This window comes from Emydura macquarii, unplaced genomic scaffold (genome assembly GCF_026122565.2).
Source record: "Emydura macquarii macquarii isolate MOO-44397 ecotype Brisbane River unplaced genomic scaffold, CSIRO-AGI_Emac_v2 contig_75, whole genome shotgun sequence".
NCBI classification, from domain to species: Eukaryota; Metazoa; Chordata; order Testudines; family Chelidae; genus Emydura; species Emydura macquarii.
In genome coordinates this window covers 10,130,619-10,146,146 of record NW_027130212.1, presented here as the reverse complement: position 1 = coordinate 10,146,146, position 15,528 = coordinate 10,130,619, and the positions used below count along the sequence as shown (strand labels likewise).

Here is a 15,528-nt window from a genome sequence, read left to right as displayed (position 1 = left end):
CTGGAATATTATGGCATCCCATTTTGCCATGATGAAAATTGACCTTTTATTACTAGTTTTATCTACTACTAGCCAGTTTTGAATGGGACAGTACTTTACTTCTCATACCATGACAACTTTCCCTAATACCCTCTTGTGAGAGTCTTTGTCAAAGCCTTTTGAATATCTAGGTAAATTACGTTGGTTCACCATTTCCTTTTAAAATTTTATGAGGAGGAGCGGGGAGCGAATTATGGTGCTTACTCATTATAACTGACAACATCTTAACATATGGTTTCTACTTTTGTCAGGTATGTAGCTAGAGAAATTTTTTTTTGGTGAACAATTTATTTGCCTAAAAATGCAGTTCTCTGTCACACAAAACTGTTTATGACTTTTGGGTCAAATTTGATGAATAGTTTCAGTCCAATTTAAAAAAGACCTTTTTTTAAAAAAAAAATGGTTCTTTTTGACTTTTTCAAAGTGAAATATTTTTAACTTTTTATTTAGAAAATTTTGAAGTTTAGCAAAATTTTAGAATTTTTTAAACAAAGTAAACACCCAAAAATGAAACTTAAAAAAATAAATTTAAAAAAAAGAAAGAAATTAATTTCAGATTGAACAAAACATTTTGTTCAACTGAAAAAAACTTTGGTTTTGTTTTGTTTTGTTTTCTGTGAGGAAAAATAAAAAATCATTTAAAAAAATTCAGTTTTTGTTCAACCCAAAACAAACAAAAATCAGATTTTTCAATTAAGCCACCAAACTGAAAAACCAATTATTCACTGAGCTCTGTAGCCAGCGCTCCTTACCTACAGAAGAGGAGAGATGGAAGTTACTTGATGGCAGTGCATGTGTGTGAGACTTGGAGTTTCAAATGAAGAAACCTATAACATATATTCAAAAAAAATATCCAAATCATGCCTACCAAATGTCTGTCTGTTTACTCAATTGAAATGCATTGCATCAGGGCACATTAATTTTTTTTTAATGGAGGTTTATGGCTGAAACTATTAAAGGACCAGTAAATCTTGTAGCTGTTTTGTACAGTAACAACACTGACAGTTGTTCCTGTGAGTGTTTTTACTGAAAATACAAAGCCATTGTTTTTATATTAATTCTGCTCTTCCGTGCTTCAGAGCATCAGCAATGGCCACACACACAAAAGTTTGCTTTCTATTATAACCATAGAAATATATGTATATGTTGCAATGTATATTTTACTCACTTTTTGGTCCACGCTAACATACTGTATTATAATACTCTCTTTTATAATTGGGGGGCTGCAGCAAATAAGACACTGGCAAAGTAGGACGGATTTTGTAAAAAAGTACAATTATATAGCTATAAGTACAACTTAAATGTAACTTTTGCTTTAGTTGTGTCTAATTAACTTGAAAAAAATCACCTTTTTTAAGATAGAGAATTTTTTTTAATTTTCTTTATGCACTTATTCATATAGGCTGATGTTTCTGATTATTTATTTATTTATTATTTGGGGTTACTTTGAGAGTGTCCTAAATTAAATAGAACTGATTAAATTGCTGTATTAAGCAAATCCTCATTGTCACTTTTCTCCTTAGTCCTAACATACAATAATCAGTGCTAGAATTCAATTTCCTGCATTCCTTGAGACAGTTGATAGACTAAAGCATTTTCGTAGACTCAAATGATCTCTACAGCACTTTGTGACCCTTAGCTTTGAAAATAGTTATTTGCATAACTTTCATTACAAGGATTTGTGCATTGATTTTTAGTCTTTAACTGATGAGATTTTTTTATACCATAAAGATTATTTAGAATACGCTTTGTAGTTAGAAAATTAACTGATTCTAAGAGAGAATGGGATAAAATAAAGGTTAAATCTTTAATACCAGCCTGCTCTTTTGATATCTTTACCTCCTATTGTGTACCTGATGATTAAAGCTTTCTAGTTTCTATTCAGACATGTTCATAGATTATTTGACTGCTAAAAAGGAAAAAAACATATAGTGGAATGGCTTCTAAAACACATGGTACTTTTCCAGTAGGCTGCATTAGTGTATGATAGTCTTTAGTTCCACCTCATTCCTTGCTTTCCCTTTCGTCTATGAACAAAATTATAGAAAAATGGCACAGGAGAAAACTGAAGAGAAATCTTGTGATACAGTATATCCAATAGCTGAAGTTACTTTACATAACTGAGCAGAGACCATTCTGAAAAATGATTTTCTGCATATTCATGCCTTATAACTGTATTTTTTTTAAAATGGCATTCAAAACTTCAATTTACTTTAAATGTAGCTTCTTAGTCTTGCAAAGTATCTAATTGGAGCCAAACATTTAACAAAACTTAATTATATTTGAGTTAACACACATACAGAAAGCAAAACTATCCAATATCTTAGTCATTGGCTAATTGTATTGTCAATATAATATTAATGCCTATTAAAGACAATGTAGAGACATGAGATGATTTCCAACTAAAATCATTGTTTTAATTGAGGAAAATGTTGCAACAACATCACTATCACAGTCTTCTGCACCCTCTGGGTGCAGTACACAGCAGCTGCCTATCAAGTGTTTTTATATAGTCCAATATCATGATATCTACCTTTGAATTCTAGTCATTACTACCTCCAGGGCAAAAATGAGCATGAAATAACCTCTTGGATTGGATTTTGAGCCATCAGAATGAATTGTAGGCTGGTTTCATTGTAACTCCAGCCAATTTCATTTGGTGTTGGAGGTGTTTGCAGTTGTTTAGTGTTCCTGTTAACAAATAGTTACCTAATGGTGAAGCTAGTCTGACTGATGAGAGAGTGCTGAATGGGTGCTTGCAAGTAGCAGAGTTTCTGGTCTTCTGTATTTGAGGAATGCCATGTGCTATGGTGTGCTCCCAGAATCTATGTAATTTAGTTGCTCATTTTGCACAGAAGTTCGTAACTGTTGCCATTTACCTAATTTCGTTCCTAAGCAACTGAGTAGCCGAAAGGATTTCCATGCAGATAATTTTGTTTGGTGCCAAATGTAGGATGTGGTATTGCACCTTTAAGTAGGACAGTAATGTGATCTGAATATGAGGGGGCATTTAAGATTTCCTATGTTTTAGCTTTGCTAAGCTTTTCCTTTCTTGATATCATCCAGATGATAAAAGTAACAAATTTAGGGAATAGTGTATGACCAACAAGAACAGAATATCCATGTCCCTTGCCAATACCAACAACATTTGTACATGTGTGTGTTCCTCTATCCTCCTTGTGTTATTGTGAGACCATCTGCATCGATGTAACTTGCTTATCGAACCCCATGTGCCTAACTGGAAATCTGTTTAATAATTATACTAAATGTTTAATGTATATATTACACCAGTGCCCAGCAGTCTGTACTGGGGTTGCATTGTGCTTGACACTGTACAAATATGTATAAAGAAACAGTCTCTGCCCCAAAAGTGCTTACAGTCTAAAAAGACAAGTAACATGAGAAGATAAATCAAATATATAAAAATTACAAATTTTTGTTCTAATAAAGATCCTAGCCATCCTCATGTCCTTTTTGCTCATCGGTGACTTAAGGCTTGCCTACATGGGGACACTTGGGCAAATTAATCCAAATTTACTTTTAAAATAGATTAATTAAACCACATTAAACCCTTGTGTGGATGCTCTTATTCAGAATTAAAGGGGCCTTTATTTGGTTTAGTTCAATTCGGTAAAAAGCCCCTTAATTCATTGAATGAAGCTAAACTTCATTAAGGCCACTTCAATTCTAAATAAGAGCATCCACGGAAGGGTTTAATATGGCTTAAGTAATCCATTTTAAATATTAGTTTGGATTAATTTTCCTGAGTGTCCCCATGTTGGCAGGTCCTAACACCACTTTCTGTTTTCTCTAACAGATGATCCATTGAGGATACAAAGACTCCCAAGAATGATAAATAGCTACCTTTCAAAGACTGTATTTCACAGACCAGTCTGCATGTCTCTGTCCCAGCCAGTTTCATTATTGTCCTTTCAAATAGGCATTTTCCTTAATACAATTCCTCGCCCTCCCACAGTGATTTTCTGTTATGAAATGTGTCTTAGGGACAGCGGTGTAACCCTCTGCAGCATATCATTCATTTTTTATAGGCTTTCTGGCAGAGGTGAATTTTGGGCACAGATTTGAAGGAAAAGAGGGTAGCCAACTTATGGACTAGTTCAGGGAAGGTAATGTGAGAAGATGACAAAGATGTAGAGGAGGGTGGAGGTGGTGGACCAAGAGCTGACGGAGGGGAAGGACAGAGTTAAGAAGGGCCTTGAAGGTGAGGGCCAAGAAAATTGAAATTAATCTAGTGAATCACAAGAGGATGCAGTGGGAAGGATTCAGAGTTGGGTGAAGTGATTAAAACAGGTGAAGATGATCTTAGCAGCCAGTTTTTTATGAAGAGGAGAGATATGATACAGGTGTTTGGGAGACTGGAGTGGAGGAGACCACTGTAATCCATTTAGAGGATGATGGGGCCATGGATGTGGTTTAAGACTTTTTGGATATAAAGAAAAGGATAGATCTTACAAATATCATGGAGCAAGAAGCAGCAATATTTGGGCACAGCTTGATTTTGCGATGCAAATGAGAGGGAGAAGTCCAGGTGAACTTCATGTTATTGTCTAAGTGATAGGGAGAATGGTGTGGGGGTTCAATGACAGAGAATGGATGGTGTGGAGTGTGTGTTGGGAGGGCAAATAAGGAGTCTAGTTTTATCTCTCTAACTTCAGTTGATGATGAAACATAAAGGAGGAGATTCAGAGACAGGCTCAGATTTGGTATTAGAGGGCAGGAGACCGGTCAGGAGTGGAGATAAAGATTGCAGTTGAAAACCATGTGAGTGGGTGAAATTACCCAGAGACAGTGTGTAAATGGAGGATAGTAAGATACCAAGAAGAGAGTCTTCTGGAACCCCTGCAGAGAGTGGAAGAGGGGAGGAGGACCCATAAAAAATTATATCTGTCTGATAGCTTAAGAAAGAGAGAGAGGCAAGACTTTTGAGGGGCATGATCAAGGTCTGTGCTAATGTTAATCTTGAACTCACCTGAAATCTTGATGAGTCTTGGCCAAATGCACAAGCATCACCCTAAATCCACAAACTTTGAGCAGACACAGGTTGATATAGTTCATAAGGCCAAGAAATAACCCCACCACTTGTGCAAAACGTATCTTTGTTGACCATTTCTGGAGTATCTTCCAGGGTCCCAGTGGCAACTTTGCAATATTCAAGTTATAAGGATGGGGGCAGTCACAAAGTAGGTTGAGTGCCTCTCCAGTCCCTAAGTAATCTCCTGTACCCCCTATCGCAGTAGGAGAAGGGAGACATTTTCTTTTCCACAGCAGTGGACTCGTAAACTAACAAAGTGAGGAGAGAACACAAGATAAGCCTTAGTGCATGGTTGCTAGGAAACCTGTTTGCTTGGAGGTTTGGGCGCTGTGAATCTACTCAAATGGACCCTGCAAGGCTTAGTTCTTGGAAGCACAAATTGGATACTGCAGGATTTGTTCAGCCCTAATGAGGGCACATTTAACACTGTTTAAAACATTTTTTGGCATAAGCAAATGTAAAATATTCAAAGTAACATCTGATAATGCTCTTATGCTAAAATATATTTGATATTTTGCCCAGAACATCCTTCTTTGTGCCTTGTACCACTTAAGATGCAGCAACTGATAGATGTTTCCAGAGTGATCCTAATGCTTTAGTCTACATGCTCTATTAAACTTTTGAATAACATCCCGTTCTTCATCAAAAATTATAAGTACATGTATTTTGAATAAAGGATTATGAATCCTACAGAGTATAAGAGGTGCATGCATTTGTCAAACTAGCATGGTTTACATATAACCTTCTGCTGTCTCTTGTACATAACCTGGGTTGGCAATTTCCAGCAAAAATATTTCAGTTCTCATAGTCCCCTTAAGAAAATTAGAAATGAAAATTAAAAACCTTGAACACCACATTTGGGGGGGGGGACAGAGAGAGAGAGAGAGAGAGAGTGTGTGTGTGTGTGTGTGTGTGTGTGTGTGTGTGTGTGTGTGTGTGTGTGTTTGAACACCAAAAAGCTGGCAAGGGGCTGTATAGAGAGAAATAAAGACATGATCCTTGCAAAAGATTTTCCAATCTAAATTACATAGGCCCCAACAAATGAGAGTAATTAAAGAGAAAGAAGGGGAGATAGAACAAGGAATAAAAATAGAATTGTGTTGTGCATAAGTCATGCTTCCATCTTGATTGCTTCATTTTTTTATGTACATTAATGGATATTGTGTGTTGTGGATTTTTAAGAGGGTTTTAAAGTAGGACTGGACAACATGTCTTGGAAGACATTCCAAAAAAAGGCAAACTTATCTTATTAGTGTGAAGTTTTTAAACCTAAATATATTCTGGAAAATGTATTTACATTTAAGAATATAATTACAAAATAATGCATCAATCTATGGTGCCCTGTATTATGGATATTACAGTCTGGCTGAACCCCCCCTTGTGGATGTTACAGAGCGGCTGCATTGGACCCACCCTTTGAATCCCCTGTGCTTTCAAGCCAAGTAGTTCTGAACAGCATCCAGACACTGTTGCTGGCTCTGACCTCTCAAGCACATTACTGTGGTGCAGATTTCCTATATGGGACCCTGTAGTTCAGCTGTCCTTGGCCCTGACACTGATGCTGTGTCTTCCAGCAGCTTATGCAAGCTCTCCCCAGAGCCCTGTCCTTGTTGGCACACTGGATTATAGTTCAAGTGTTTGGGAACAAAGTGACAATTAAAGAGGACAGACTTTGCAAAAGAACTTCTTAAACACATGCATGCACTTTACTCTTAGACAGTATAGGAGAAATCTAGGTCAAGTGAAAATAAAAAGCCTATACACAATTCTCCCCTCCCTCCCCTGCTTTAGGGTCCTCATAACTCCTGAGAGTTCTTGGTGGAGGTTTGATCAGTGTTCTGGGAGGAAGGTAAGTCTTTCCTGCTCCACTCCTCCAACGTGCCTTCTGCTTTGCTGGCGGTATTGCTTTATGGCACAAGAGAGCATGTTTCCTTCAAAATCTGTTGGACGCCATTCTTGCTTTTCTTCTTACTCTGAGATTTTCTGTGCTTCAGGCCTCAGAAGTGGGATTGTTGGCAGAGGTTGTTAAATCAATGGCTTTGGCTGGTGGTAATATCAATTGTCCCACCAGATCTACTCAAGGTTGATTTTCAGCTTCTTTTCAGCTTCTCAGACATAGTCTGTTTTCTACTGTTACAGTGTGTTACAGTTAATGTGGGCGTGTGTCTTCTTCCACAGGAGATTAAGGAACTTGTAGCCACAGTGCAAAGTGTTTCCCTCTGTGTCACAGCATGACTGGCCCTTTAAGAGGTAGCAGTGTCCAATGCACGTGTGACTGATTAGCTGCCTCCGAAGTGGGTTTAAGAAGGCACCTGGGCCATATAAATGGGAGAGAGACTGAGACAGATGGATCAGCCAGGAAAGGAGATACTAGGGGAGAAATAGGAGAAGCAGCAGAAAGCTGGTACAGAGAACCATTGGGAAGAGCAATTAGTTGATGAGGATTAACTAGAGCTGGGGGACACCTGCCGGGCTAACAGAGGGCATGTGCAGAGAGAGGCCCTTAAGAACTAGCTTGACTAGGAGAAGCCAAGATCAAAACAAGATGGTTGATTGATGCTGGTAGGTGGAATCCAGGAGCAGGCAGGAAGGAAAACTGCAGGGAGTTCTGAAGCAGAAGACCTGATTTAGGGCTGCCCGAGAAACGTTGTGGAAAAGAAGCAAAGCTAATCTGGAAACAGTTAGGAGAATGGCCTGGAAAGGGAAGCCCTGAAACAAGGGCAGAAAGAGCCTGGAAACAGACTGGAGATGGACTCTCAGGAGGGTGAGTTGGAAATGTCCTAGGAGTGGGCATTGCACATAGCTGTGAACCTGTTGTACTTTGGGATGATGGTTCTATCATGAGGGTTTTGAGAACTATTGAACATGTACAGGAATAAATTATGCTTATAGGACTGAATTGGAGATTGAAAAAGACAGTGCCCTTTTTATGACTAAGGGGAAACTGAGACTGGCACACCTGTCATTTTGTAGCCTGTTGCAAAAAGGCATCCGTGATAGGGATTACCTTCTCACACTCTGCCAACCCGTATAACCTCTGTCTTGCTTGAGTTCAGCTTCAGCTTCATCCAACTGTTCATCCATGAGCTGATCTCATCCAAGCACTGGATCAATTTGGTGAGAGTGGTGTTATCATATACGATAAAGGATATACAGCTGTATATCATCTACATATTGTTGGCTCTTGCGTGTATGGTGTCCGACCAATTTTGTTAGTTGCTGTATGTGGATATTGAATAGCACCAGAGAGAGAATTAATCTAGGTCTGGGAATGACTCACGTTGGTAGATTCTCCTGGACACTTGTAACCTCCTTCAGGAAAGTCAGTAATACCTCATGATCAGTAATGTCAAATGCTGCAGAGAAGTCCAGGAGGATGAGACTAGCTGTCTGCTCTCCATCCATCAACAATAGGAAATCATCCAACAGAGCTACTGATGCTATTTCTAGCCTATGTTCCTGCCCTGAATCCAGATTGTGCTGGTCTAGATATTGGCATCAGTTAAATGAACTTGTTTGTGGCCTTTGGCTAGCTTCTCTTTTGAGTTTGATCCTGGGTGATAACTAATTAGATCCAGTGTAGCAAGAGTGGATTTAATCAGCATTGGACTATTCTATTTTCATTAGATTCTTATACAGCCCTTTTCACCATAGTATCTAATCAGACTATTGCAAGTCTTAAAGTGGGAAAGAAAGATTCGTTCACTGAATGAAAATCTACTTCTTAAAAAATAATTTGCTTAAGTGAATAGATATTATATTGGTTACCTAGGAGTATTTGAATATAGTTACAAACATGCGTTTTCTGATGATATAGTGCCTTACTCACAGGGCAATGTCACAGAGAGGAGTAAGATCATTTTACACCACCAGAGTTTTGCAAAGTCACTGTTGAGATATCCTGACCTAGAGGGTCAGCTGAGGATTTTCATGACACCGGGGAACCCTCCAGTGGCATAAAGAGAACCTTACACGAGCCACTTCCCTGCACAGGCATAGATTGCATGGTAAAAGCCAGAAACGGCAGAGTTGAAATGTAATATATTGATCCACAGTAGGCAAAATGATTACTAGGGAATCATTCTAGCAGGCATAGGTTAGAACATCCCACTGGTTGCACCAACTTGCACCAGGGGCCAATTGATGTGAAAAGGTGACATCAGCAAACCATCTTTTCCTTCTCCATCCTCACCCCTTCAATGAGCACAATCTGCACTGAACTCTATGCTAAATGCCCACTGACATTAGATAACTCAGGCTCATCGTTTGTAAACCCGCATTAGAAAGTTTTTTTGTTTTTGTTTTTGTTTTTTTTTTTTGGTGGGTTTTTTTTCGCTAATCAGCTCTTCTCTTGTTGGCTTTTATTGTGCAACTCACTTGAAAGGTGTTTGATACTACAAGCATTCTGTAGCCCTCAAATAGTTGTAACTGTACTGTGGGGTTTCTATATATCTATATTAGTGAAACATTATGACTTCCACCTAGCTGGACACATTGAGATTTTTTCAAGCTGATGAATATTTCCTTCAGAAATTGATTGCTTTCAGAGCAATCTCACTGAATTTTAACCATATAGCTTCAAAAGATCAGTCAGATCCTTTGTGTTTGGTTATCATGTGTATAATGTGGTGGCCATTAAAAAGTCAGCATGTACCAACAGTTGTCACACCATAGTCTCTGCGGTAGAGTAATTTCCCTTCTAATTCTTTTCAAGACGATATTTCTAATATCTATGTATGCCAGTTGGAAAACAAAGTCTTCTGAATAACTTCTACTGTAGCACTAGAGTGAATTTTGAGCTATATTCATATTTGCTGTATTTGCTCTCAAGTGTTTTACTACTATTTAACCTTTTTTATAAAAACCTGGTGGGTGTTTGCATAACCTGTGTGAAATCCATTGGTGTGATTGTAGTTTTCAGTGAATAGGTGCCCATATATTTGTCACTGTTGAGATTCAGCAAAGAGGCTGAATTGTGAAAAAGCGTGAAGACTGTAACTAGAAATATTTCCTCTAAGTCAGGAGTCTGGCGTATAGGTAGGGCAGCGTAAGGTACAGAAGGGCTCACTGAGCTGGGCCTCTCCTGGGGATAAATGGAACACTTTGTTTCCAAGCTCTCTAAATATGGCACATTTCCCAAACACTAAAACTGCCTTTAAAAAAAATGTTTAAAATTCTGGTTTGTAAGAAAGTGCAGTGATGTCACATTGGGCCAGTTCTTCAACCAGAGTTAATTGACATAATTCCATTTAAATCACAGCTATGCCAATTTATTTCAGGTGAACATGTGGCCCATAATATTTTGAGTGACTTGTTCTTAACTTTGACACCAACCTGAAGAATAAATATTATTCCCTTTGTGAAACTTCATTTTTTGTCATCATAATTGTAGTAACTTGTCACATCTGTGGAATCATTTTTACTTGGAAAGAAATCGGAAACTCTACGATTTAAATCCATATAATGAATTTCTCTGTAAATCCACAACTTCCAGACCTTATTCTGTGAGCTAGCTGACTCTAACCAACTTAATTTGGTATTTCCTCTCCTCCTGAGCAGATTTGTAGGGTTATTTATCAATGAAACCTTAGGGGATATCACTGTGTTCACTGGTGAGAGCTGAGATACATTAGACATGCTACGGTCTGGTTCGATGAAGATCAGCTGTTCTTTTCTTTTTTCCTTAAGCTGTTTGCTTTACGCCTTTCATTCTGCCAGTCAAGCTCTAAATTAGAGATAACATGACTGAAAATAGCAGAATATTAAGAATATCAAGGGAAGGAAAGATGGCCTAAACACGAACATTGTCAAACTGAAACCAATAGCCTTCAATCCTGTTACTTTTTATAATTGCATTTGAATTAGTTGGTAATGGTTGGAGCACCACATAGCAAAGTATTCATAAACAGTACATATCAGACATATTTTCCCATTGTGATTCTAATTTGTGCTTCAGAGGAGTGTTTCATAAATATAATATTGTCTCAAGTTCTTAATCTTTGACAAATATTTTCAAATAAATAAACTTGTTGATCACAATCAGGTCTAAAGGTTAAATAAAAAATCACGTGAATAAGAAAATCAGAATTTATCAATGATCAATTGGAATCAGTTTCTGTGTTTAACATTTTGTTCTGTCAGATTCAGATGTTCCATAGATGTCAGAATGGCTAAGAATGCATTGCTGTGTTATATTACTTGTATTTACCTGTGTGAAATGACATCATAGACCTTAGGGCAGCTTTAATTCACAACACAGTACTGTTCAAATGCTATAGTAAGAGTTTGTCATTTATCACGGTACAGACTATCGACCTAGATGTCCTAAAGGTTCTTAAATTGACAACTGTAAATCAAATGGAGCCCTCTAGTGGTAATTGCATAAAAAATATCACCCTATGACTGAGCTTAAATAAAGAGGGAAATCCTACAATGAGCATATGATTAAGATTGCCTTGTATGACTCTGACATGGCAGACAGTGCAGTCAATAATTATACTTTAAATGTGATTCATATCAATTACACATTTAAAAAATGTTTGTTTTAACTACCTAAAATGTTTCACTCTCAAATGTGTGTTTATATAGTGATTTGTACAGCCCTGATAAAAAGTCATATCAAGTGTGATTCATGTTCTGTTCTTGTCATTTTTTATTAGGTGTACATTCCAAGCAGGGTAGCTATTGTGCTTCAAAATATGGATATCCCAAATTGAAGATCTTCATAACCATCACTGAAGAAGCAAGATGTGTAGAAGAAATGCTTATATGCTATACCAACACTCAGCTTCACAGAACTAAACATAGCAATGTTAGGTCATTGAAATGTAGGATTAATATTTACATATAATTACAGAGTTATTTCAAGTTGCTAAAATGTAATTCAAGGAAGCAATATGTGAAAGAAGTAGAAAGAAAAATGCAACTTCACATTTCTGATGTCACAGCATAACATTTTAAAACATTTTAGAGCAGCTGGCATTCTCAATTAAACTGTCATTTCCAGTGTCTTATCAGGAACAATGTTTCAGCAAGAGTGTTCTAGCTCTGATTTCAGCAATTTCTTTTAATCCTTTTTATCATTTTGGTATTGAATTCAAATATTCATTACAGGCCATTGTTTCCTGTTAGGATAAAGAGAAACAGTATGTTGAAATGAAACGTAATCTGATAAAAGGCAGCCTTATGTCTTTGTGGGATCCCCTTCTGCATCAAATTCCAAGATACATCGAGGGTGTCCAGTTTTTCAGATCAAATCATTGAGGCAGAAGCCCTGTAAGAATACTGTCCTCTGGCATTTTTATTTAATGAAAATTTCACAGTAAAATCTTAACAACCAGGGGATAAACTGAGATGCATGTGATTTGGGTTCTCATCATGGCTCTCCATCACTAATCTGTTGCATGATCTTGGGCAAGTCATTTCACTCTGTGCCTCAGGTTCCACATCTGAAAAAAGGAGGATCATGATACTTGCCTACCTTTTGTAAAGCATTTTGAGGTGTGAAGTGCTGTGTGAGAGCTAAACACTATTATGTTTACTGAGATGGTACCATAATTGAAACTATTTTTAAAAGAAAATGTATTCCTTTATGTACACTTTCATGAATCCAAAGACTGGTTTCACTGTTTCCTAAAGCCACCATTTAACTTGGAGCACTTGTAATGTTGATCTTGCATTTTTATAATTTAAAAAAACATTTACTTACTAGGGAAGAAACAGTACTAGAAATATATGATATAGATATATGTTAATCAAACTAAGCTATTTGCTAAATTCAAGCTAGTTAATGGTTTGGAGTGCTGGCTAAAATTGCTTAAGTAAATTCTTTACTATGCTAGATTTCTTGTAAAGAATAAGATTCTGTATATTCAAATTCTATCTGCAGAGAATACATTTTAACTCTGAAAAGGTCATACAGATTTAAAGACAAATGCCTTATTTTGCTACACTAACTTAAAAAGAAACATATTGCCCTTCATATTTGTATTTGCTCCAAAATGAGGTCTTATTTTGCTTTACAGTCTATTTTGATTTACAGTCCGAGTTTTCTAATTTAGAAATATTCAAAGAGAAAATGTCTACAAGAGGTTTTATGAATTCAGAATTCTACAGGTTCACCATCTTCTATGTAACTTTGTCATGTAAATGGAAGAACATTTATGTCCACACTGAGAAAAACCTTGCAGTGTTTATTATACTTACTAGAACTTTAATTTGGAAATCTTTCAAAAACAAAAACATGAGTGGCACAAGATAATATAACATGATGGGAAATCAAAGTCTTCTGACAGATTTTACATTAAAAGGGATTCATGAACATCCCTACTCTTATTGTATTCTGTGCAATAGATATATGAAAGACAAATACCATATGCAACAGTGCTATTGAATGTCACAGCTCTTTCCCCCCCATACCACTTAATTCATTGTGCATTAATGAGCTATAAAAGCATTCCCATACACTTATGCTTAAAAAAGTACACTAAAGTGTTGTAATAACTGGAACCAATTATTGTTTCCAAAGATGTAAACTTTGTAGTGAAGTAAAAAGCAATGTAATTATCTGCTATATCTACATTAAATTGATCTTCTAATATATTCTGTAGATTTTACTGGCAAAAGTTCCAGTGTTCCAAAATGTAATGCAAGGCAATTGCCCTTGTCAAACTTTTGTGCAAGAGAAGCAATAAATGTGTGATGTGAAGTAGAAACTGTAAAATTACATGCAAATAAACTGTGAGAAGGGTAAAACATAAATGCATATGTGGTTTTCATCACTCATAAAAAACGTGTAATAATATAATACTTGAGGCTAACACTAGATATTATTGCTGGGTTTGAACTCAGGAATTTGCCTCCAGCAGTCAGAAGCAATCTAGTGAGAATGGTTTGCTCCTCTAGACTGGTATGTTGTTCCTTTTACTTATTGAATACTTACAAAATATACAAAAGATTAATAATCTTTTAATTGTTTTTTTTTAAATATAAGGTTAAAAAGTCAGGCACTCAAAAGTTAGGAAATGCCAGAATTAAGGTTGCCTGTGCAACCTTAATTTAACCCTCATCTATGTATGCATTATGATAGTCTTGAATGACATGGTCAGATACTATTTTTTCCAAAGAACTCCTGCCTCATTCATTGCACAGGATGAACCTTCTCTGGGGATGAATCAGGGTAGTGTTATGAAGCAGGCTGCCAACTGTAGGATGGTCCCCTGCCTCATTGGTTTCAAAAGTTAAAAGTGTATAGTGAGTGAGGCAAGGGGTGGTAGGAAGAGAAATGATGGTCCCTTGTAGTTAGAGACAAGGTGGTTGAGGTAATGTGTTTATTGGACCAACAGAATATCCAGCTAGATTATATCCCTATCTGGACCACAGAATTCCTAGGTGACGCTGGGCAAGTCATTTAAACCAAAAATTTTACAAGTGGCCACTGCATTCCTCATTTTCTTGGTGTCCAGCTTGTGATATCTGGTGTATGATTTTGCAAGAGTGCTTAGTACTCACAGCTGAGGATGGCAACTGTGCTCTGAATAAGATAAAGTGCTAGCCAATACTAAGTATTTTGAAAAGTCAGATCATAGGCCTCTCAGATTGGTCATCCAATATTAGGTGACATGTTTGACAATTTTGTCTTTAACCTCTGTGCTTCAGTTTCCCACGTGAACAATCAGAATAATATGTCACCTCATAAGGGTGCAATGAAGTTTATATCCATGAATGTTTATAAAGCATTGTTACTGTACTGAGACCACCATAGTAAACTCCATAATAAAATTAATAATTATGTATTCAGTTTGTTTGGATGGTGTGCATTAAACATACAGGGGATCATACATTAAATGTTGAGAATAAAAAGAGATATATATTCAATCTGTTCAGTGAGTACTGTCCATCCTGTATACTGAATGGGGCAGCAGTTCTGGGGGAAAAGTAGTATATGATCATGTAATTGAACTGTGTCATAAAGCATATGCAGAGCGGGGTCAAATTAAGGTTGCACAAGCAGGCATCCTTAATTCTGGCACTTACCAAATTTCAAGTGCTTGACTTTGCATCCTTAATGTTCTGAAAATGTAGGTTTTTAAATGTATTTTTCTATGTTTTAAAAAATTAAATGGTAAAATCAATGAATAATCATGTGGAATCATGTTGACCCACCACCACCATCTCAATTTGTCCTCAACAGGACTTAGAAATTTAGATCACCAGCATTGTCCTTTACCATTTGAAATAGCAGACAAACCAATAGCAGTCCAAGTATGTTATATTTTCTGTGGACTATAAACTGAGGGAGATGGAGACACACACTTGCCAGTGATTTTTAGAGGAACTCACTATACACCAAAGTAATGCTGACTCACAATTATAGGGTTCAATTCTAGGTTCTGTAGAAGAATGTTCTCCAGTAGTTTCTTTTGTCGCTGTTCCTA

At 36.9% G+C, this 15,528-nt stretch overlaps 1 protein-coding gene across 4 annotated transcripts in view; it reads left to right on the top strand.

Moving 5' to 3' along the window:
* Positions 1 to 13,852, top strand: part of GBE1 (1,4-alpha-glucan branching enzyme 1) — a 255,905-nt gene extending 242,053 nt beyond the window's left edge. For all 4 annotated transcript variants that reach the window (XM_067543356.1, XM_067543363.1, XM_067543370.1 and 1 more), the window contains one exon: positions 11,752 to 13,852. In XM_067543356.1, coding sequence (XP_067399457.1) covers positions 11,752 to 11,808 — 57 coding nt within the window. In that variant the 3' untranslated portion in view covers positions 11,809 to 13,852. The remainder of the gene's footprint in view (positions 1 to 11,751) is intronic.
* The last annotated feature ends 1,676 nt before the right edge of the window (positions 13,853 to 15,528 follow it).